Source organism: Rhinoraja longicauda, chromosome 8 (assembly GCF_053455715.1).
Source record: "Rhinoraja longicauda isolate Sanriku21f chromosome 8, sRhiLon1.1, whole genome shotgun sequence".
NCBI lineage: Eukaryota > Metazoa > Chordata > Chondrichthyes > Rajiformes > Arhynchobatidae > Rhinoraja > Rhinoraja longicauda.
Window position 1 is genome coordinate 42,532,688 of NC_135960.1, and position 24,786 is coordinate 42,557,473.

Consider the following 24,786-nt stretch of genomic DNA (forward strand, 5'->3'; position numbering starts at 1 on the left):
GGGGAGGTCAGTACCCATGATGGACTGGGCAGTGCCCACCACTCTCTGTGGATCCCCTCAATGGTGGGGAGATCAGTACCCGCGATGGACCAGGCAGTGTCCACCACTCTCTTTGATCTCCTTCGTTCCCGAACCAGGCCATGATGCAACCAGTGAACATGCTCCCTGCTGTACACCTGTAGCAGTTCAAGAGAGTATTTGGCGACATGCCAGAATGTTAGGGGAAAGTATTTGGTTATTGGCAAAACCTTTAACATCATTGATGTGCAGAGGGCTCTTGGGATCCAGGTCCATAGCTCCCTGAAAGTGGCAACACAAGTAGATAGAGTGGTAAAGAAGGCCTATGGTATACTTGCCTTCATTGTTTGGGACATTGAGGATAAAAGTCAAGAGGTCGTGATGCAGCTTAATAAGACTTTATTTAGGCCACATTTGTAGTATTGCATGTAGTTTAGTTTAGAGATACAGCACGGAAAAAGGCCCTTTGGCCCACCGAGTCCACACCGACCAGCGATCCCCGCACATTAACACTATCCTACACACACTAGGGACAATTTACAATTTTACCAAGCCAATTAACCGACAAAAGTGTACGTCTCTGGAGTGTGGGAGGAATCCGAAGATTTCGGAGAAAACCCATGCAGGTCACAGGGAGAACGTACAAATCCATACAAACAAGCACCCGTAGTCAGGATCGAACCCGGGTTTCTGGCGCTGCAAGGCAGCAACTCTACCGATGTGCCAATTGCCGCCCTTAAGTTATGGGGGGCCCCAATACAGGAAGCATGTTGAGGCTTTCGAGAGGTACAGAAGAGATCTACTAGAATGCTGCCTGGATTAGGGGGTATTAGCTATCGGGAAAGGTTGGACAAACTTGGATTGTTTTCTCTCAAACACTAGAGGTTAAAGGGAGACTTGTATATAAAACTAGACTAAGTGGGCACAAACCTCTCCTGCATTGGTGCAGCACCCTCCCCCTCCCCCTCCCCTCCCCTATTCTGCCCCTCCCCTTTCCCCCTTCTGGTTGGAGTTCTGTGAGCAGAGGTATTCTGCAGGGATCAGTGCTAAGATCTCTGTTGTATGTGATGTATATAAATTACTTGGACAAAATACCCTTAACGGCATTGATGTGCAGAGGGATCTTGAGGTCCAAGTCCATATCTCATCAAAAATAGCCACACAAGTCGAGACCCTTCTTCAGACCCGAAATGTCACCCATTCCTTCTCTCCAGAGATGCCGAGTTACTCCAGCATTTTGTGTCGACCTTTGATTTAAACCAGCATCTGCAGTTCTTTCCTAGAAATGTCAAATACTGGAGGACATTGAGGAAAGTTTTAAGGTGATGTGTCTGGCAAGTTTTTTACACAGTGATGGGTTCCTGGAACAGACTGTCAGTCGTGGTGATGGAAACAGAAATGATAGTGGCATTTAGGGTTTTACTTTAGCACGTGGATATGCAGGGAATAGAGGGATGTGGATCACTTGCAAGCAGAAGGGTTTAATTTATTAATTAGGCATCATGTTCGATACAGGCATTGCGGGGCGAAGGGGCTCTTCGTCTGCTGTGGTGTTTTATCCTGTATAGTTCCCACCCGAGAAGCAACATCAGAGTTCAGGAGGAGGCGCATGGAAACTCAGAAGTAAGACCCAAGAGAGGTAGGTGCAAGGTGATGGGAGCTGAGGAGTTTCCATGCGGCGGGGTCTCCACGGGGATTTACCTTTATTCAGTCAAAAGTTCAGCTGGTGACAGTACTGGGACTCGCGGATAAAATGAGGCGAAGACAGGCTTTTTATAACGAATGTAAGAATGTCAAATAATGTTTAACTTTAGGATTTGGCATGTGTAAACATGTTAGCTCCGTGCAGAAAGCCCAGCGTTCGCCCGAGAGGACGGCTGCTGCGGGCGGGGCCAAAGACCAGCGGTTTGCGTGACTTGATTACAACAACCCGCTGTTTACAGGAGCAGGTTAGCAACCAGCACACAGAGGGAGAGCTGGCGACGAGCGGGGCACTGGGCAGAAAGACGCTGCGAGACCTGCAAGTCGACGTAGCCCTCTTCACCACTAACTGGCTTCCCGCAGCACCTCGCACCGAAATCGTTATTCCTGATTGAGAATGGAAACCGCAGACCCCTCCTTAGTGGATCAGATGACCAGATTAAAACTAAGACTGTTGGAAAAGGTAGGCAACTCGTGCAATTGTTCGCGACCTCATTGGGCTGTTAAACATGGAAACATTTGAATTGGTGCAGGACAGAAGTTTTATACTCGGAGCGAGCTGTCTCTGGATTACTTAGTTATGTAGGTTACTATATCAATACTCTGCAGTCAACACAACACCTGAAACCAAACCTCCTTGATGGCATGAAATAGCATGTTAACGTTACGTCTCCAGGCGTCACATCTACCGACACTGAGACTTGTCCCCACCCATGTGCCCCAGTGTTAAATTCACAGACCAGTTTCTGAATTGTCTCGGAAAGCATAGCTTTAAGGTGAGAGGAGTAAAGTTTAAAGGAGATGAGTAGGGCAAATGTTTTATTCGGAGAGTGATGAGTGCATGGAAAGCGCTGATGGGAATGATGTTCGCAGCACTTAAAATGCTTTTGGACAGACATATTTGCACCCTGATGAATTAATTATGTGTGCTCTCATTGCATGTTCCCAAGTGCTCCTCCACTTTGAGCAGTTCTGGAATTTCTAGGAGTCATTCGGGATGTTGACCTTTTCAATGAAGCTTTTCAATGACCTTTTCATTGAATCTGTTGGTGGTCAATTTCATGACAGCTCCGAAATGAGTGTCTTAGGATCCTGGCGTTAGACAGACAAACAATGCAGCCTGTCCATCAGGGTCTTCAGTGGTTATGGAGCATTTTTATAGAGAGTGTTGCCCATTCAAACAAAACTTTGTGCTCTGATTAAGGTTTTAATCTTCAAATATCCTTTTCCTTAGATGGCCAAAGGTTCTAGTGAATTTTTCATTGATGTCTTCCTTCACTCGGGGAGATAGAACTTCCGAGCCCTATGAAATGGTCAAATCTTCCAGGAGTCTGTTCTTGAATGTGTAGGAAGGAACTGCAGATGCTGGTTTACAACGAAGAAACAATCTCCCAGATGTTCTAGTGGCAAGAGATCCTAGGGTGACGGAGGAACTGAAGGAAATCCACATTAGGCAGGAAATGGTGTTGGGCAGACTGATGGGACTGAAGGCTGATAAATCCCCAGGGCCTGATGGTCTGCATCCCAGGGTACTTAAGGAGTTGGCTCTAGAAATTGTGGACGCATTGGTAATCATTTTCCAATGTTCTATAGATTCAGGATCAGTTCTTGTGGATTGGAGGGTAGCTAGTGTTGTCCCACTTTTTAAGAAGGGAGGGAGAGAGAAAACAGGAAATTATAGACCAGTTAGTCTGACATCAGTGGTGGGGAAGATGCTGGAGTCAATTATAAAAGACGAAATTGCGAAGCATTTGGATATGGATAGAAAATTGGTTGGCAGACAAAAAACAAAGAGTGGGGATAAATGGGTCCCTTTCAGAATGGCAGGCAGTGACCAGTGGGGTACCGCAAGGCTCCGTGCTGGGACTGCAGCTATTTACAATATACATTAATGACTTGGATGAAGGGATTAAAAGTACCTTTAGCAAATTTGCAGATGATACAAAACTGGGTGGCAGTGTGAACTGTGAGGAAGATGCTATGAGGTTGCAGGGTGACTTGGACAGGTTGTGTGAGTGGGCGGATGCACGGCAGATGCAGTTTAATGTGGACAAATGGGAGATTGTCCACTTTGGTGGTAAGAATAGGAAGGCAGATTATTATCTGAATGGTGTCAAGTTGGGAAAAGGGGACGTACAGCGAGATCTGGGTGTCCTAGTGCATCAATCACTGAAAGGAAGCATGCAGGTACAGCAGGCAGTGAAGAAAGCCAATGGAATGTTAGCCTTCATAACAAGAGGAGTTGGGTATAGGAGCAAAGAGGTCCTTCTGCAGTTGTACAGGGCCCTATTGAGACCACACCTGGAGTACTGTGCGCAGTTTTGGTCTCCAAATTTGAGAAAGGATATTCTTGCTATTGAGGGCGTGTAGCGTAGGTTTACTAGGTTAATTCCCGGGAGTCGTATGTTGAAAGGCTGGAGCGACTAGGCTTGTATACACTGGAATTTAGAAGGATGAGAGGGAATCTTATCGAAACATAAGATTATTAAGGGGTTGGACACATTAGAGGCAGGAAACATGTTCCCAATGTTGGGGGAGTCCAGAACCAGGGGCCACAGTTTAAGAATAAGGGGTAGGCCATTTAGAATGGAGATGAGGAAAAACATTTTCAGTCAGAGAGTTGTAAATCTGTGGAATTCTCTGCCTCAGAAGGCAGTGGCGGCCAATTCTCTGAATGCATTCAACAGTGAGCTATATAATGCTCTTAAGGGTGGCGGTGTCAGGGGGTATTGGGAGAAGGCAGGAACGGGGTATTGATTGAGAATGATCAGCCATGATCAAAATGAATGGTGGTGCTGGCTCGAAGGGCCGAATGGCCTACTCCTGCACCTATTGTCTAAAGAGACAAAATGCTGGAGTAACTCAGCGGGTCAAGCAGCATCTCTGCAGATGATGATTAAGTGACGTTTCAGGTTGAGACCCATCTTCAAACTGTCAGGGGAGAGGGAAACTAGAGGTATGAAAAGGTTCAGAGCAAATCAGAGCCAGCACCGATGGTCAAGGAAAGGTGGAACCCACAATGATCCATTGTTGGCTGTGGAAGAGGTGATAACGAAGGGATTTATGGATGTGAACAGGGGAACTAGCAGGACCACTAGAGTGGGGAAGGAGCGGAGATAGAAGGGATGCAAGGGTTACTTGGAATTAGAGAAATCAATTTCAAACCTCTGGGTTGTAAGCTGCCCAAGCAAAATATGAGATGCTGTTCTTCCAATTTGCTTGCGGCCTCACTCTGACAATGGTGAAGACCCAGGACAGAAAGGTCCGAATGGGAAGGGGAATTAAAATGTTTAGCAACCGAGAGATCGAGTAGGCAAGACAGACTGAGTGTATGTGTTCAGCGAAACGATTGCCCAAGCGCAGGCTGTCAACTATACCTTTTCTCCAGAATTACTGCCTGATCTACTGAGTTACTCCAGCATTTTGTGTCTCTCTGGTCTTGAACATTAATTTGTCAAAGAGTGGTGATGATGTTCTAAAATAGGGTAGAGATGTACTTGGCAGTAGGCCTCGGAGTCACTGTAATTATGAACACCCTCAAAAAAGGAAACAATTTGGCACCCATATTGCAGAGGAGTCTCCTTACACTGTCTGCTGCAAGGAAATCCAACTGCCTCCTGCCAGTAGTCAAGGAGCTTCTCTCCAAGTCACTTCATGAGAGGTCTGTCCATCCAGAGGCACAATGGATGTGGTGTTCACTCTGCAACAATTCCAAGTGAAATGCAGGGAGTAGAACCAAAGACAATGTTTGACGACACGAATGAAGATTGGCCGGGACATAAAGGATAACTGATGCTTTCTTCAAGTTTTTCTGAGATGTCTTCCTCTACCTTCAACCATGGCTTCCTCTCCACATACTTGACAGGACTCTTACCCAGATCTTTAGTTTCTAATTTTTCCTAATTCTGAGGAGGAGGTATTGAACTGAAACATTGAATCTGCTCCTATCTCCGCAGATACTTCTTGGCTTGCTGAGTATTTCTCGCATTCTTTGTTTTTATCTCTTGGGATAAGTCCTTGCTGGTTAGATTAATTGTGTCTATCTAATGGAGCAGAGAGGGGAGCTTGTTTATCTAGAACCAGAGGGCACAGGTTTAAGGTGACAGGGGAAAGATTTAAAAGGAAGCGGAGAGGCAGCTTTCCCACACATAAGATGATGGGTATATGGAACAAGTTGCTTGCGGAAGTAGCTGAGGCAGGTACAATGACAACTTTAAAAAATAATTTGGACAGCTACTTGGATAGGAAAGGCCTAGAGAGATATGGGCTAAATGCAGGCAAATGGGACCAGCTTAGATGGAGCATCTTGGTCGGCATGGAGGGTTTTGGCCAAAAAGCCTGTTTCTGTGCAACATGACTCTGATCATAAATATCATAATTCATTCTGCTTCCACTCTTCACCCAGCAATGCATACCACATTCCACCCACTTACTATATAAATTAGTTATTCCTCATGTCACCTTCTGTTTTTTTGCTGACCACCTTCAACGCATACCCTCTTCATTAACTTTGTGCAGATAGGAATTGTTTTTAAATACCCCTATCCATGTAAATGTGTCAATAGACAATAGGTGCAGGAGTAGGCCATTCAGCCCTTTGAGCCAGCACCGCCATTCAATGCGATTATGGCTGATCACTCTCAATCAGTACCCCGTTCCTGCCTTCTCCCCATACCGCCTCACTCCGCTATCCTTAAGGGCTCTATCCAGCTCTCTCTTGAAAGCATCCAACGAACTGGCCTCCACTGCCTTCTGAGGCAGAGAATTCCACACCTTCACCACTCTCTGACTGAAAAAGTTCTTCCTCATCTCCGTTCTAAATGGCCTACCCCTTATTCTTAAACTGTGGCCCCTTGTTCTGGACTCCCCCAACATTGGGAACATGTTTCCTGCCTCTAATGTGTCCAATCCCCTAATTATCTTATATGTTTCAATAAGATCCCCCCTCATCCTTCTAAATTCCAGTGTATACAAGCCCAATCGCTCCAGCCTTTCAACATACGACAGTCCCGCCATTCCGGGAATTAACCTAGTGAACCTACGCTGCACGCCCTCCATAGCAAGAATATCCTTCCTCAAATTTGGAGACCAAAACTGCACACAGTACTCCAGGTGCGGTCTCACCAGGGCCCGGTACAACTGTAGAAGGACCTCTTTGATCCTATACTCAACTCCTCTTGTTACGAAGGCCAACATTCCATTGGCTTTCTTCACTGCCTGCTGTACCTGCATGCTTCCTTTCATTGACTGATGCACTAGGACACCCAGATCTCGTTGAACTCCCCCTCCTCCTAACTCGACACCATTCAGATAATAATCTGCCTTTCTATTCTTACTTCCAAAGTGAATAACCTCACACTTATCTACATTAAACTGCATCTGCCATGTATCCGCCCACTCACACAACCTGTCCAAGTCACCCTGCAGCCTTATTGCATCTTCCTCACAATTCACACTACCCCCCAGCTTAGTATCATCTGCAAATTTGCTAATGGTACTTTTAATCCCTTCGTCTAAGTCATTAATGTATATCGTAAATAGCTGGGGTCCCAGCACCGAACCTTGCGGTACCCCACTGGTCACTGCCTGCCATTCCGAAAGGGACCCATTTATCCCCACTCTTTGCTTTCTGTCTGTCAACCAATTTTCTATCCATGTCAGTACCCTACCCCCAATACCATGTGCCCTAATTTTGCCCACTAATCTCCTATGTGGGACCTTGTCGAAGGCTTTCTGAAAGTCGAGGTACACCACATCCACTGACTCTCCCCTGTCAATTTTCCTAGTTACATCCTCAAAAAATTCCAGTAGATTTGTCAAGCATGATTTCCCCTTCGTAAATCCATGCTGACTCGGAATGATCCTGTTACTGCTATCCAAATGCTCAGCAATTTCGTCTTTTATAATTGACTCCAGCATCTTCCCCACCACTGATGTCAGACTAACTGGTCTATAGTTACCCGTTTTCTCTCTCCCTCCTTTCTTAAAAAGTGGGATAACATTTGCTATCCTCCAATCCACAGGAACTGATCCTGAATCTATAGAACATTGAAAAATGATCTCCAATGCTTCCACTATTTCTAGAGCCACCTCCTTAAGTACCCTGGGATGCAGACCATCAGGCCCTGGGGATTTATCAGCCTTCAGTCCCATCAGTCTACCCAAAACCATTTCCTGCCTAATGTGGATTTCCTTCAGTTCCTCCATCACCCTAGGTTCTCCGGCCCCTAGAACATTTGGGAGATTGTGTGTATCTTCCTCAGTGAAGACAGATCCAAAGTAACGGTTTAACTCGTCTGCCATTTCTTTGTTCCCCATAATAAATTCCCCTGCTTCTGTCTTCAAGGGACCCACATTTGCCTTGACTATTTTTTTCCTCTTCACGTACCTAAAAAAACTTTTGCTATCCTCCTTTATATTATTGGCTAGTTTACCCTCGTACCTCATCTTTTCTCCCCGTATTGCCTTTTTAGTTAACTTTTGTTGCTCTTTAAAAGAGTCCCAATCCTCTGTCTTCCCACTCTTCTTTGCTATGTTATACTTCCTCTCCTTAATTTTTATGCTGTCCCTGACTTCCCTTGTCAGCCACAGGTGTCTCTTACTCCCCTTAGAGTCTTTCCACCTCTTTGGAATAAATTGATCCTGCAACCTCTGCATTATTCCCAGGAATACCTGCCATTGCTGTTCTACCATCTTCCCTGCAGACCAAAGCCAAAAACTAAAGGATACAGATGATTCTTGGAGGTGAACAAAACTATAAGACATAGATTTATGCTGATCAGTGCCAGTCAGTAAGAACAGCCTCTCCTCATCATAAAGACAGACCCAGATAATGATTAATAAGGACATGACTGAGAGAAGAGATGCAAAGAATGCCTGCCAGAAATATTTGCAACCAATGGCTCTTGAGATGTGAAGGAAATTAAAATTGATATTAAAAAAGTACCAGCAAAGCTGGTGAAATTGAAAGCCAATAAATTCCAAGGACCTGATGATCTACGTTGCAGAGTTTTGAAGAGATGACTTTAGAGTTGATGTTGATTAGATTCTGGAGTTAATCATTTGATTGGAGGGCAGAAAATGCAACTCCAACAAATAAGGAAGGACTGAGTGGAAACATAGAGCCACTGACCTGTTAACTATCGTCAACACTGGAATCGATAATGAAAGATCTAGTAAAAGAGTAGCATGAAAAGATTGAAAGGATTAAGCAATGTTAGCATGGATTTATGGAGGGAAATCAAGTTTGAGCAATGTGTCAAAGTTGTTTTAGAATGTAACCAGTGAGAATAGATGAAGAGGAAAACTGTAACTAGTGTTTTTGGATTTCCAGAAATCTTTTAACAAGCCCCCACTTCAAGATGTTGGTTAACAAAGTTAGAGCAGTTGGAACGAGATAATGTACTGACATGAATTGAGAATTGGTTAATGCATAGGAAACAAAGACTGCGAATAAATGGATTGTTACTGTTTTGGTTGGTTATGACTATGAGGAACCACAGGAATCAGTGTTTAGTCCCCAGCATTTCAGAACATAGTCCAATAATTCAGGTAGAGAGGCCACATATCATATTTACAAGCTTTCTGAGGTTCACCTGATGGAATTTGAGCAACTAGGGACTAAATTAAAAAGTAGAATTAAAAAACTAGTCATCACTGGATTGCTACTGAACCACTAACAAATTGACACAGTGTTGGTAAGATTAGTGAGTTGAATGCATAGCCCTAGGATTGGTGTGGGAGAATTAGGTTTGAATTTGTGGGACATTGGCATCTATGTTGAAGAAGGAGGCAGCTGTTCCTATGAGACACTCTCCACCTGAACCTTGCTGGGACCAGGTTCCTGGCGAATGGGCTGTAGATAGGGCATTAAACTAAATAGTTGAGGGGGGGAGGGGGGGGGGGGGTGCAACGGGTGGGTTCAACAGATTGGAAAAGTATGGATAAAGTTAAAAGGAAGGAAAGTGCAGTAGAGGTTACTGGAGTCTCCAGAATAAGAAGTGGGACAGAAAGTTTTGAAATGGATAAGTCTAACTTAGGACAACATGGAGATCATTTTGAAAAGCGTGGCGAGTGTAAAACTGAAGGTGTTATATTTGCATGCACGCAGAATATGAAACAATGTGGATGAGCTTAAAGCACAGTTACAAAGCCCCGACGAGGAAGGCCCGACGCCAGCTACGGGAATCAAGATCGTACCGTCAATGGAAGGTTAGAGGCCCCCAACCGCTGGAAGACAGAGAAGGGAGAGATTTATCTTTTTTTTGCCTTCCATCACAGTGAGGAATGTGGAGGAGTCACTGTAGTGGATGTTCATGTTAAAATTTATTTTGTGTGTCCTGTTGCTTTTTATTTTTATGACTGTTTGGCAAATTAAGTTCCTCGTATGTTGCAAAACATACTTGGCTAATAAAGTATTATTGTGATTGTTTTGGGCCCCATATCTGAAGAAGGATGTGCTGACGATGGAGAAGGTCCAGAGGATGTTTACCAGAATGATCTCAGGGATGATTGGGAGTGTTTAATGGCTCCAGGCTTGAACTCACTAGTGTTTAGAATGATGAGGGGGGATCGCATTGAAACCTGCCAAATAATGAAGGCGTAGATATAGTGGATGTGGAGAGGAGGTTTCTGTTAGTGGGAGAGTCTAGGATCAGTGGGCACAGCCTCAGAATGAAAGGACATACCTTTCAGAATGGAAATGAGGAATTTCTGTCGCCAGAGGATAGACAGCTGTGGAGGCCAAGTCATTAGATCTTTTTTTAAGTGGAGATTGATAGGTTCTTGATTAGCAAGGACGTCAAAGGTTACAGGAAGAAGGCAGGAGAATGGGGTTGAGAAGGTCAAATAGATCAGCCATGATTAAATGGGGAAGTAGGTGCGAAGGGCCATGTTTAATGGTTAAACTCACATTTAATGGTATGAGTCAAAATGCTCTGCTGAGTACAGTAATACAAAATCACAACTTTTTCTTTCTCTTTTTTTCTCTTTCTTTTTTTTCTATAAGAGACAAAACAAGTTTGGTTTTAGTTGCATAGTGGTTTAGGGATGATGGATAACATAAAGGGAATATCTCAAATAGGGTTGAAACAGTCCTTATGAACCTCCAGATACCAACAGCAAGGCAAGCACTGATATCTTCAGGGGTGTGTGCAAAATGCAAGGACTTTTGGATAAGGGATATGATAGTCTGACACCGCCCCGCACTCTGCACAAAGTTCACACTTCATAAATATATCGAGTATGAATGATGGCGGCCCCTATTTGAAGAGACTGCCTGTCAATTTTTAGCTTCATTTCAGAAACCTCTTGGGCATTATTTCATTAGGAGCAAATGAAATAAAATTTGGGAATATAGTAAAAGATTTGCAGAGGTTGTAGACTGGTGAACTGAGCTGGTGAAATTTAGCACAAGGTGTAAGAAAGAATGAGGCAGTGCAATATAAATGAAATGGTACAATTTTGAAGAGAGTACAAGATCAGAGGAATCTGGTTTGTACATCTCATTGAAAATGGCAGGACATGTTTATGAAGCTTGTTTAAAAGAAGCAATATCAGAGGCGCCAGATACATTCGCAGCACTTAACCTGCTATTGTTCTCGGCCACATTGTTAATTGATTTTGAGGAACCAATTTTATTCAATTTTATGTTCTGCATTATGGCTTGTAGGGCTGAATGGCCTACTCCTGCACCTATTGTCTATAAAAGGACAACATTTATCTGTGTTTATTACCCTAGTCTCTAACATCGCACTGTAATCATCCACAGCTAGTATCATCGCTGTTATCTATTCTTATACAAAACAAGTTTAAAAATAAAAAAAATGTGCTTCACATTTCCCTAACTGCATGTTGGTGCCACCCTGTTTTACTTGAAAAACATTTAAAAAAATGTCTCACTGTTAACCCTTAACTCCCAAAGATGCCTGTCTGTTGATGTCTGTTTGAATAGGAAAATAGCTTACAGATGTATGAATAGGGCAGTGAAGTGTCAAATAGGTTGAATAGCATGATGTAAAGAATTACTGCTACATCACAGCACCAAGGATCAATTCTGACCTTGAATTCTGGTTAGTGTGAAGTGTGCACAATAATCTTTGTGATTACATGGCTTTCACCTTGTGCTCCAGTTTCTTCCCACATCCTAAAAATGTCTGAAGAAGGATTTCGACCTGAAACGTCACCGATTCTTTTTCTCCAGAGACCCACTGAGTTACTTCAGCTTTTATGTCTATCTTTGGTGTGAACCACCATCTGCAGTTCCTTCCGAAACAGATGTTCTGTTACCTTGGGATCTCATTCTCCCCTTTCCCTTTTTCAATTTTATTAATTTACAATTTTATTCTTTTACAGGGAGCTTGTCGAGGTCTTACTAAAATCCACATGAACCACCTTCTCTGCACTGCCGCAACAATACACTTTGTTACCAGGGCCGGATTAAGCTAGTGCGGAGCCTGTAGCATATGTTATAAAGGGGCTTTAAATTTTAAAAATACACATAAATATTAAAACATAAATTATTTACTTGCATAGTCAACTAATTTCTTTCATTTGCCACACAGCCAAATAATACGACAAATAGAAACATAGATACATAGAAAATAGGTGCAGGAGGAGGCCATTCGGCCCTTCGAGCCAGCACCGTCATTCATTGTGATCATGGCTGAACGTCCCCAATCAATAACCCGTGCCTGCCTGCCTTCCCATATCCCTAGATTCCACTAGCCCCTAGATCTCTAACTCTCTCTTAAATCCACCCAGTGATTTGGCTTCCACTGCACTCTGGCAGAGAATTCCACAAATTCACAACTCTCTGGGTGAAAAGGTTTTTTCTCATCTCAGTTTTAAATGGCCTCCCATTTATTCTAAGACTGTGATCCCTGGTTCTGGACTCGCCCAACATTGGGAACATTTTTCCTGCATCTAGCTTGTCCAGTCCTTTTATAATTTTATGTTTCTATAAGATCCCCTCTCATCCTTCTAAACTCCAGTGAATACAAGCCTAGTCTTTTCAATCTTTCCTCATATGTTAGTCCCGCCATCCCAGGGATCAATCTCGTGAACCTACGCTGCACTGCCTCAATTACAAGGATGTCCTTCCTCAAATTAGGAGACCAAAACTGTGCACAATACTCCAGATGTGGTCTTACCAGGGCCCTATACAACTGCAGAAGAACCTCTTTACTCCTATACTGAAATCCTCTTGTTATGAAGGCCAACATTCCATTAGCTTTCTTCACTGCCTGCTGTACCTGCATGCCAACTTTCAGTGACTGGTGTACAAGGACACCCAGGTCTCACTGCACCTCCCCCTTTCCTAACCTAATTCCATTGAGATAATAATCTGCTTCCTTGTTTCTACCGCCAAAGTGGATAACCTCACATTTATCTATATTATATACTGCATCTGCCACTCACTCAACCTGTCCAGGTCACCCTGCAACCTCCTAACATCCTCTTCACAGTGTTGCTTCTAATTACCTCTTCCAAATCATTAATATATATGGTAAACAGTTGCAGCCCCAACATGGAGCCTTGAGGCACTCCACTCGCCACTGCCTGCCATTCTGAAAAGGACCCGTTTACTCCTACTCTTTGCTTCCTGTCTGCCAACCAATTTTCTATCCATGTCAACACCCTACCCCCAATACCATGTGCTCTAATTTTAGTCACCAATCTTCCATACGGAATCTTATCAAAGGCTTTCTGAAAGTCTAGATACACCACATCCATTGGCTCCCCTTCATCCATTTTACTTGTCACGTCCTCAAAAAATTCCAGAAGATTAGTCAAGCATGATTTCCCTTTCATTAATCCATGCTGACTTGGACTTATCCTTTTACTGTTATCCAAATGCACCGTTATTACCTCTTTAATAATTGACTCCAGCATCTTTCCCACCACCGAAGTCAGGCTAACTGGTCTGTAATTCCCCGTTTTCTCACTCGCTCCTTTCTTGAAAAGTGGGATAACATTAGCTATCCTCCAATCCACAGGAACCGATCCTGAATCTATTGAACATTGGAAAATGATCACCAATGCGTCCACTATTTCTAGTGCCACCTCCCTGAGGACCCTGGGATGCAGACCATCAGGCTCAGGGGATTTATCATCCTTCAGTCCCATTAGTCTACCCAATACTATTTCTCGCCTAATCAAAATTTATTTCAGTTCCTCTACCCCCCTAGATCCTCTGTCCTCCAGTACATCTGGGAGATTGTTTGTGTCTTCCTTAGTGAAGACAGATCCAAAGTACCTGTTCAACTTTTCTGCCATTTCCTTGTTACCCATAATAATTTCACCCGTGTCTGCCTTCAAGGGACCCACATTTGACTTTGCTACTCTATTTCTCTTAACATATCGAAAGAAGCTTTTACTGTCCTTCTTTATATTCTTGGCCAACTTCTCCTCGTACTTCATCTTTTCGGCCCGTATTGCCCGTTTTGTTACCTTCTGCTGTCCTATGAAAGTTTCCCAATCCTCTGGCTTCCGGCTACTCTTTGCTGTGTTATACATCTTTTCTTTTATTTTTATTCCTATCCTTAACTTCCCTTGTCAGCCATAGTTGCGTCCTACTCCCCTTAGAATCTTTCTTCCTTTTTGGAATGAAATGATCCTGCGTCTTCCGGATTATGCCCAGAAATTCCTGCCATTGCTGTTCCACCGTCAATCCTGCTAGGATCCCTTTCCAGTCGACCTTGGCCAGCTCCTCTCTCATGTCTTCATAGTCCCCTTTGTTCAACTGCAACACTGACACTTCCGATTTAACCTTCTCCTTCTCAAATTGCAGATTAAAACTAATCATATTATGATCACTACCTCCAAGCGGTTCCTTTACCTCGAGTCCTCTTTATCAAATCTGGTTCGTTGGACAACACGAAATCCAGAATTGCCTTTTCTCTGGTAGGCTCCATTGTCTGACATATGTCAATATGTCTGACACTTCAGTAATAGTATTACTTACATGTAGGTATTAATTTCAAATGTCAAAAGTAACAAAATTACATTTCAAAAGTTACATTTTCTAGATTTAGCATGAGCAAATTTGTTGATGATATTGGAAATGTCTATTTCACGCAGAAGTTCATGTTCAATGCTCATTAGAGTGAGATTGTTCAATCTGTTTTGCCCCATGGTGCTCCTTAGTTCATTTTTAATCCTTTTCCGTTTTGAAAATGAGCATTCTCCATTGCAGTTGGTAACCATGAGTGATAAATATATGCGCAAGACATTTTCTATATTTGGGAAACAAGACTCCAAAGAATTGTCAGTTATCAAATGGTACAACTGTATGTAACTCTACAAGGTCGTGTTTGGCGCCAATATGAGAAGCAAGATCAGTTTTCAAAGTTCAGTAAACCGCACAAATTCTTCATCAAGACTTTCTTCCAGATCTTCCAGATATGATTTGATAAGATTTGATGACCTCTTTACAATCTCTTCAGATGTAAACAACTGTAACTGATGAAGGAATCCAAATACACCATTCACCTTTTGATAAGCTTTCTGGTATTTTGACAGGGCAGAAAGCAAGCTATCAATAATGGCAAGAAATGTTCGGCTTTTAAACTTCTGAGAAGGCGTTTGAGATTTAACAAGTGGATCAAGGATGCTTGAATGACTGAAATCATCATACGCGGGATTTCGCTTGTGTTCTCTTCGAGTTTGTTGTTGATAATCTTCACACTCGGTCAGATCCATGGCTTTTTGCTCAATGTCTGAAAAAGTAGACCGCATAGCTTGAATATATCCATGCAATGTTTCATAGAGGGCACAAGCTGTGTTGGCCAGAAGATTGCAAAGAAGCACTGGTCATTTGAAAATGCTGTAATACTTGATCCCACAATATGACCATTATTCCTGTTTCCAACTTCATCATGGTTGAAAGTAGTCCATGAGCCTGTTGTCGACATTGTTATTTGAAACGTCATCCAAGACTTGTTTTATTGCAGAAAAGCTGTGTAAAAGTGCATTTGTTGCATCTGTACGAGCTGACCACCTGGTATCTGACATTCTTTTCACAATGGGTGAATGAGCACCACCATCGGATAATGCAGCAGAAAGGAGATCCCACCGATAAGTAGAAGCAGAAAATAATGTGTACAGGCTTTCCACAAAGTCAAAGAAAATTAATGCTTCTTGACAACATTCAGCAGCACATTTTCCAACCAAATTTAGTGAATGTGCAAAACATGGAATGTATTCCACAAACTCATTCAGCTCTTTAATTCGTGCTTGTAAGCCACTATACTTGCCACTCATGTTGCTGGCATTGTCATCTTTGACCAAGGCAGTCTTTTATATCAACGTCATTTCCCTTTAAAAAGTCAAGTACACTTTGAGCGAGCTGTTCAGCACTATGACCTTCCATATCCAAAAACTTCACAAATCTTTCAACTGGTACAGACGGCAAAGCATAGCGCATAGTCAAAGTCAGCTGGTCCACATTAGATTTATCTGGAGCAGAATCCAATGAAACAGAATAATACGTATTTCTTCACTTCACCGATATTAATGCAAAAAAAACAAAATCTTTAGTATAGCCAAGACCATCTGAGTTCATAGTTTAGTTAGTTTTTTGGAGTGTTCAAGAGCCTGATGATTGTTGGGGAAAAATCTATTCTTGAACCTAAAGGTCATGGTTTTCAGACTTCTATATCTTTTTTCCGATGGTAGAAGTGGCCAGGATGGTGTAGGTTCTTGATGATGCAGGCTGCCTTTTTGAGGTAGCGCCCCCTATAAATTCCTTCGATGGTGAGGAAGTCAGTATCACATTGGACCGGATGGTGTCTACAACTCTCTGTAATCTCTTTAGTTCCTGGACATTCGAGTTACCGAACAAGGCTGTGTTGTAACCAACATCTAAATATGCTCTCTACTGTGCACCTGTAGTTCAAGAGAGTATTTGTTGACCTATCCAATTTCTTCAATCTTCTCAGGAAGTTGAGACATTGATGGGCTTTCTTTATGATTGCGTCAATGTGCTGGGTCCAGGACAGATCTGCTGAGATACACTAGCCCTGGTACTTGAAGTTGTTGACTCTCTCTACTACTGACCTGTCAATGAAGACAGGTTCGTGTATACACGGTTTCCCCCTTCTAAAGTCAACAATCCTTCTCTTGGTCTTGCTGATCTTGATAGGAAGATTGTACTTTTGGCACCATTCAGTCAGATTTTCAACCTCCGACTCATCATTATCTGTATTTCGTCTGACAACGATGGTGTAATTGGAAAATTTAAAGATGGCATTGATCCTGTGTCTGGCTACACCGACATGGGTATAGAGTGAGTAGAACAAGGGATTAAGCACACTGCCTGTTCTCCTGTGCTGTTGGTTATTGAGGAGGAAGTGTTGTTGTCAATTTGTACTGATTGTGGTCTGATGGTGAAGAAGTCTAGGATCCAGTTACATCCAGTCTTTGGGTTGCCACTTACAGGGAGCTGTACTTGCATACCAAGATTCCTCTGCTCTTTAAAATTCCTTTGCACTATGTGCCAAATTAAATAAATATTTTCCTACAGTTCTTTCCTAAAATATTATCTCTCCTCTCCAAAACCTGCCTTATTAAAAAATTAATACAAAAATAAAAGCTCATTGTGTAGGAGGTAACATATTGGTGTGGTTAATGGATTGGTTAATTAACAGAACAGGGATTAGACATGGACAGGTCATTTGTGAGAAATGAATTTGTTGGGGCCTCCAATATTTTGCTGGGGCCTCCAATATTTACAATTTAGATGAAGGCACTGAAGGTTTGGTTGCTAAATCTGCTGATAACACAGAGATAGATAAAATGTAAATTGTGAAAAAGACATGAGACTAAAAAAAATAAAGATAAATTAAGTAAGTGGGCAAATTTCTAGCAAATGGTGCATTGTTAGAGAACTGGAATCCTGGCCTCCTGTCACCATTCCATACAGGCTGTCTGTATCCTCGTCCACTTTCTTACCCAGAATCAAAATTCCTTCTCATGTGACAAACGTACTTGAGATCATCCTAATCGTTGCCAAGTCTGTTTTCTCAGTGGCTTTGTCCTCTTTCCTTTGCCTTCATCAATTCCAGTGCACCAGAGGTTTATCCCTCTCAGGTGTAGCTCCCATATAACTCTACACGGAATCACTATCTGGTGTTTCCTCATTTGAAAGTGTATCCCTCACAATTGTATTCTCAATTCTCCACTTAAACACACCCTTGTTCCTCACTTTGCTTTGATTTCATCCTATGTTAACCCGAATGTGATGAAATGTATTTACATTTGAACTTGAATTTGGGGAGTTTGATACCTATGTAGAGAGGTGCAGAATGAGTTGAGGTGCTGTAGTTAGGAGGTGGATTTTGAGGAATGTAAAATTGATTCCTTCCAAATTCAAATTAGAATATAGCAAATCGGCCTCACAGAATGCCATAACTGTGGAAATGAGTTAGGTATTAGACTGTACAATAGTTTCATTTTGCTTCTTCCTGCAGAACGTTGATGATACCTGGAGATTTGTTTGACATTCTCCATGGAAGTGTGTATTTACAAGTCCTGTCACGAGTTCCTTCACACAATCTAAAACAAATAGAAATGTAATTGTTCTTAGCATTTGGTAAGTGTTTTCCTTCACTGTAAATGTGCACCGTTTCTAATTGCAGAAACTGGAGAATGAGCGGGAAAACCTGGATGGCCAGTCGGACACAGCAGCATCCACTGCACGTAAGGGCCTGCTTGTGGGAAATAAGCTGGGTTGGGCTGGTGGGTGAGCTTTATGTGCTCATGGTCAGGATTTATGGACTGTGCAGTAGCACACTGGTTATCATTCATAAGAACAGAACAAATGGGAGTGACAGAGGCTTTTGGTCCTGATCCATCCATTCACCAAAATCATGGCTACTCCTGTGCCACAACTCCATGTTCCTACCCAACACCATGTTTCATTTGTGCCCCAAACGCTGTCATTGTGATACAGTCATAGTCATGCAGCTCGGAAACGGGCCCATCGGCCTAACTCATCCATGCCGACAAAGATGCCCCATCTAAGAAAGTCCCATTTGCCCATGTTAAGTCCATATCCCGCCAAACCTTTCCCATCCACGTACCTGTTTCAGTGTCTTATAAATGCTGTTACAGTACCTGCCTCAACTACTTCCTCTGGCAGCTCGTTCCATACACCCACCATCCTCTGAGTGAAAATGTTGCCCCTCAACTTCCTTGCCTCTCTCACTGTAAAACTATGTCCTCCAGTTCTCGATTCCTCTACTCTGAGTAAAAGACTCTGTGTATTCATTCTATCTATTCCCTTCATGATTTAATGTATCTGTAAAAAGATTACCACTCAGCCTCCTGCGCTCATAGCCTGCATACCATTTCCTGTAGCTTCGGCCTTTAAATCCTGGCAACATCCTCGTAAACCTTCTCTGCACTCTTTCCAGCTTAATGATATCCTTCCAAGAACAGGGGGACCAAAACAGAACACTCTATTCCAATGTGACTTCACCAATGTATTTTACAACTGTAACATAACATCCCAACTTCTATACTCCCAATTCCCTGACATGAAGATCAATGCATCAAAAGCCTTCTTTATCACACTATCTACCCGTGTTGCCACTTTCAATGAATTATGTACCTGGACTGCCAGATCCCTGTGCTCCTCAACGCTCCCCAGAGCCCTATTGTTCACTGAAGGTTCTGCCTTGGTTTGACTTCCCAAAATGTGAAAGCATATGGAGTTGTTGTTAATAACTGTCAATCTCAACCTTGAACACACTTAACAAAGCAACGACTCATGAGAGGAATAGATCGGGTAGATGCACAGAATCTCTTGCCCAGAGTAGGGGAATCGAGGACCATAGGACATAAGTTCAAAGTGAAGGGGAAAAAGATTTAATAGATATCTTGAGGGGTAACCTTTTCACACAAAGGGTGGTGGGTGTATGGAACAAGCTGCTAGAGGAGGTAGTTGAGGCTGGGACTATCCCAACGTTTTAAGAAACAGTTAGACAGGTACATGGATAGGACAACTTTGGAGGGATATGGACCAAGCGCAGGCAGGTGGGACTTGTATAGGTTGGCCATGTTGGCCAGTGTGGGCAAGTTTGGCTGAGGGTCTGTTTCCACACTGTATCACTCTGTTGCCTCTATGACTCTAACTGCCCTATGAGGTAGAGAATTCTGAAGATTAATACAAATAAATCTCTCCACATTTCAGTAGTAAATGGTAAAACCCTCAATTTGACCCTTTGTCTGTCCTCTTCATTAAAAATATGTTAAGAAGATGTCTGTTGTCATCCACTCTCTCAGTCATTTTCAGAATATTACATGTCTAAGCAATAGCTGAGCAAAGTTGGAATGTGAAAGAAAGGGATCAGCTTCCAATCCTCTAAATTTCAACCTTGCACCGCCACTCTTCATAGGACCAAGCCCCCCCATCCGAGAATCAATCCTCCAAATCCACACTCCATTTCCTCCAGGTCGATTATATCCTTCTTCAGTTATAGAAACAAAACAGCACACAGCTCTCAAAACATGGTTTCAGTGGCACCCTGTCCAACCTCAGCCAGACCACCTCACCTTTATACTCCAAACATTTGAAATAAAGGTCAACTTTCCCTTGCCCTAATAGTTTGCTTTCCATTCAGAATCTCACAAATCAGCACACCCTTTCCCTCTATACATGTTCTATACGATATGATACGGTAGTAATTTATTTCTCCCAGGAGGGAAATTGATCTGCCAACAGTCATAAAAACACAAAATACGAAACATGAAATTAAAATGATGAGTGGAAAGGATTAGGGGTGTGCAAAGATTGGGGAGGGGAGAGTCAGTCTCAGTCTACCCCATGACAGAAAGGGGAGGAATTGTACAGTTTGATAGCTGCAGAGAAGAAGGATCTTGTAGCGTTCTGTCCTGCACCCGTGATGGAACCAGTCTGTGGCTGAAGGTGCTCCTCAGGTTGACCAGTGTGTCATGGAGGGGGTGAGCTGTATTGTCCAGGATGCTTTGCAGTTTGAGGAGCATCCTCCCCTCCAAGATCACCTCCCATGAAACCAACTCCACCCCCAGGACAGAGCCAGCCTTCCTGATGAGTTTGTTCATTCTATTGGTGTCCGCGGCCTTTGCCCTGCTGCCCCAGCACACAATAGTGAAGAAGATGGCACTGGCTACCACCGATTGGTAGAACATCTGCAGCAACTTACTGCAGACATTGAAGGAGCGGAGCATTCTCAAAAAGTACAGCCGGCTCTGTCCTTTCCTGTGTTGCTCACTATTGTGTCCGAGACATAGTTCTGGAGCCTGACATATTGTGGTCGTCCAGTCAGGTAGTTGGTGATCCAGGACACCAATGGAGCATCCACCCGCATCTTCGTCAGTTTGCTCCCTAGTAGTGCAGGCCAGATGGTGTTAAAAGCACTGGAGAAGTAAAAAAACATGACTCTTGCAGTGTTTCCTGGCTTATCCAAGTGAGCATTGGAACGATGGAGCAGGTGGATGATGGCGTCCTCAACCCCCATCTTTGTTTGGTAAGCGAACTGCAGGGGGTCCAGGTAGGGTTTAACCAGGGATCACACGTGAGTGAGCACCAGCCTCTCCATGGACTTCATGATGTGTGAAGTTAGCGCCACTGGTCTGTGGTCATTGGAGGAGCTGGGGCACGTCCTCTTTTGTACAGAAACCAGGCAGGATGTCTTCTACATCACAGGAACCCTCTCGGGCTCGGGCTCAGGTTGAAGGTATGCTGGAGTACACTGCACAACTGGCTGGCACAAGCCTTGAGTACCCCAGGGCTGACACCATCAGGACCCGTGGCTTTGCCTGGGCAGAGTCTGCTCAGCTCCTTTCTCACTTGCTCAGCCTTGATGGTCAGGCGTGACAAAGAAAGGGCAGAGGAAGTGGACCAGGGGGAAAGTCTGTCGAGGAACAGGGGGGGAGGGTGGGCAGAGTCCCCACCATCAAATCTATTTAAAAAATAAGTTTAGCTGGTTGGCCCAGTCCTAATTACTTTCCCTCCCCAGGCCACTGGTCTTATATCAGTTAAAAATATACTGCTTTCTTATTCTGCCCACAAATGAATGTCCCACGTTGTACTCCATCTATCACCTTATTACCTGTGCTTCATCCTTGTATACCCCTTGGCTGACTTTTTCTATCCTCACAGCGCACTTTACCATCAACATCATATCATCAGTAAACTTGGATACATTGGTTGCCTTTTTATCGCAGATTCCTTCACTTACTTTACTAATTTTCACTATTTCTTTATCTGTGCTAATATGTTACCCCAGCAACATGGGAACTATTTTATGTAACTGTTTTTTGATGTGTTAGCTCACCAAATATCTTTTGAAAAACCACAGTGGTCACATTCACTGGTTCTTCCTCTGGTGGTTACAGTCTAAAAATACTTAATTTAAATTGGCAACATCATTTTGCCTTCATAAAACCATCCTAACATCATATAATCATGCTATCGTAGAATCAAAGAAACGGGGCCTTTCTTTCACTATGTCTAGGTCAACCACCAAGAACCTATCTATACTAACCCAATTTGGTCTACAACCTATTATACCCTAACAGTTCAAGATGCTTCTTAAATATTGTGATAGAACCTACCTATATTAATTTCTCAGGTCGTACATTCCAGATTTAAAATATTCTCTGGGTGAAAATATTCCTACATAGATTCTCTCGAATCCTCTTACTCCTAATTTTAAACCGACACCATCTGCAAATAAACATAGTACAAAAAGTAAGGAAATTTGTGTTTGGTAGATTATTTCTTTGTTGTAACAATGCTTCTTGGCAATAAATCTTATACCGTTGGAAAGCCTGTTTATTTCCCTTTTAAATGGTGCCACATTTGTAAGGAACATGCATTTGTGGGATGAGCAGCAGAGCTGAGTATATGGGTTGCGCCCATGAAATATTTGCCAAATCTTCTCTGCCAATGCCAAACAGCTTATTCTGCTGTTGCTATTGACTCTTGTTTTGAGCTTCTGGTACCCCCAGGTGCTGACAAGAATGGGATGCCATCCCACAACAGTGTGTGACCAGGCTGGTGACCAGCATGAGGAGGAGGTGCCAGGCTGTTATGGCTGTGTATGGTTCTTCCACACGCTACTGTGGCTCCTGTTTATTAAATGAATAAATTGTTAAATTGCCAATATGTCTTGTTTCTTCAGACTTCAATCATCCAATCCACCAAACAACACCGAACAAGAGTCAATGGCAGAATAAGCTGTTTGGCATTGGCAGAGATTTGGCAAATTTTTCATGGGCGCAACCCATATACTCAGCTCTGCTGCTCATCCCACAAATGCATGTTCCTTACAAATGTGGCACCATTTAAAAGGGAAATAAACAGTCTTTCCAACGGTATAAGATTTATTGCCAAGAAGCATTGTTACAACAAAGAAATAATCTACCAAACACAAATTTCCTTACTTTTTGTGCTATGTTTAGATGCTTCTGCCAGGCGAAAAAGTTTCTTACTATCTACCCTGTCCATGCATCTCATAATTTTCTACACTTCTGTTAAGTTCCCCCTTAGCTTCCTCTGCTCCAAGGAAAACAAACCCAGCTTATCCAATCTCTCCTCTTAATTTAAACGTACCTTCCAGGCAACATGTCCTTCCTTTGGTGTTGCAACCAGACTGCATACAATAGTCTAACTGTGGTTTAACAAATGTTTTATAAAGATATACCAAAACCACCCTGCTCTTTATATTATATGCCTCAACTAATGAAGGCAAGCATCTTATACTCATTTATGTACCTGTTCTCCACCTTTGGACGTACATCAAGGTCCCTCTTCCTCAATACTCTTTGTTCTACAATTATTAGACTCCCAAATTCCATCACCTTTATATTTATCAGTATTAAGTTCCATTTACTGGTGTTCTGGCCCAGTTGTTGTACTTCGTGGTCCGGTACTTGTTGTACCTTTGTTGTGACTCTGGAAGGACCACGAGTACACATGTTTAAGATGTTATCATGGTGGAGCTTAACTCCAGGCTGTTTATTCCAAGGCCGCCTGGATCCAGAGTGACCGCCTAATCACACCCATCACTTATATACACAGCCATACAAAGTAGTTCTTGAATACACAAAGTAGTCCCAGCAATATCACAACATCCCCCTTGTCTTATATATTACAACATCCCCCTTGTCTTATATTAAATTGTTTTCTTTACCATTCGAGGGCTAAAATATATTTAACAAACAAAACCAAAACACCATTGCTTTTTGCAAACAACTAAACACAATTAAACACAATTGCTTTTATCGCCATCATGGTGGTCACTCCTCTGCGGAATTTCACTCATCTCCGGGTGGTCACTCATCTCCGGGTGGTCACTCATCTCCGGGTGGTCACTCATCTCCGGGTGGTCACTCATCTCCGGGTGGTCACTCACTCCGTGTGGTCACTCCACAGATATATACATTTATACAAAAACATCAAATATAATACATTAAGCTTTCATTACACAGATCACTACACAGGTCATTAAACACAAAATATTCATTTTGTTCCATATCTTCCCCTCAAGAAGACGTGCTGTGTAGATCAAACGTAGTGTAGGCTCTAGATGCTCCACCACCATGATTTGCCTGCCACTGCTGGCCTCCCACTGCTGGGCTGGCACTGCTGGACTCCCACTGCTGGGTTGGCACTGCTGGGCTCCCACTGCTGGGCTGGCACTGCTGGACTCCCACTGCTTGGCTGGCACTGCTGGGCTCCCACTGCTGGGCTCCCACTGCTGGGCTGGCACTGCTGGGCTGGCACTGCTGTAATCGCGGTGCGCTGGCCCCGCCCACAAGTGCTCCCCGGCAGCTGCCGTTCAACTTTTCGAACACGCTGCCGCTGGCACCGCCCACAGGTGCTCCGCGGCTCCACCCACAGGTGCTCCCGGCACCTGCCGCTCAAATTCGAACGCGCTGCCGCTGCCTCGGGCCCAGGGCCGTCCCGACTCTACGGTCGACGCGCCTGGGTGAGTATTTAGTGCCTCGGCCTTACCGGCCGCCGCACCTCCGAGGGTGGTCGGTCCCTCCGGTCGCCGACCCCCTCCGGTCGCCGCACAC

General features: G+C 43.4%; 1 protein-coding gene across 1 annotated transcript in view; it reads left to right on the plus strand.

The window, feature by feature from the left end:
- Window positions 1-2,039: 2,039 nt before the first annotated feature.
- The window catches only part of c8h21orf58 (chromosome 8 C21orf58 homolog), a 49,421-nt gene continuing 26,674 nt past the window's right edge, over window positions 2,040-24,786 (plus strand). Inside the window, exons 1-2 of the mRNA XM_078403748.1 lie at window positions 2,040-2,182; window positions 18,357-18,417. Of these exons, the coding sequence (XP_078259874.1) occupies window positions 2,117-2,182; window positions 18,357-18,417 (127 nt within the window). The 5' untranslated portion in view covers window positions 2,040-2,116. The remainder of the gene's footprint in view (window positions 2,183-18,356; window positions 18,418-24,786) is intronic.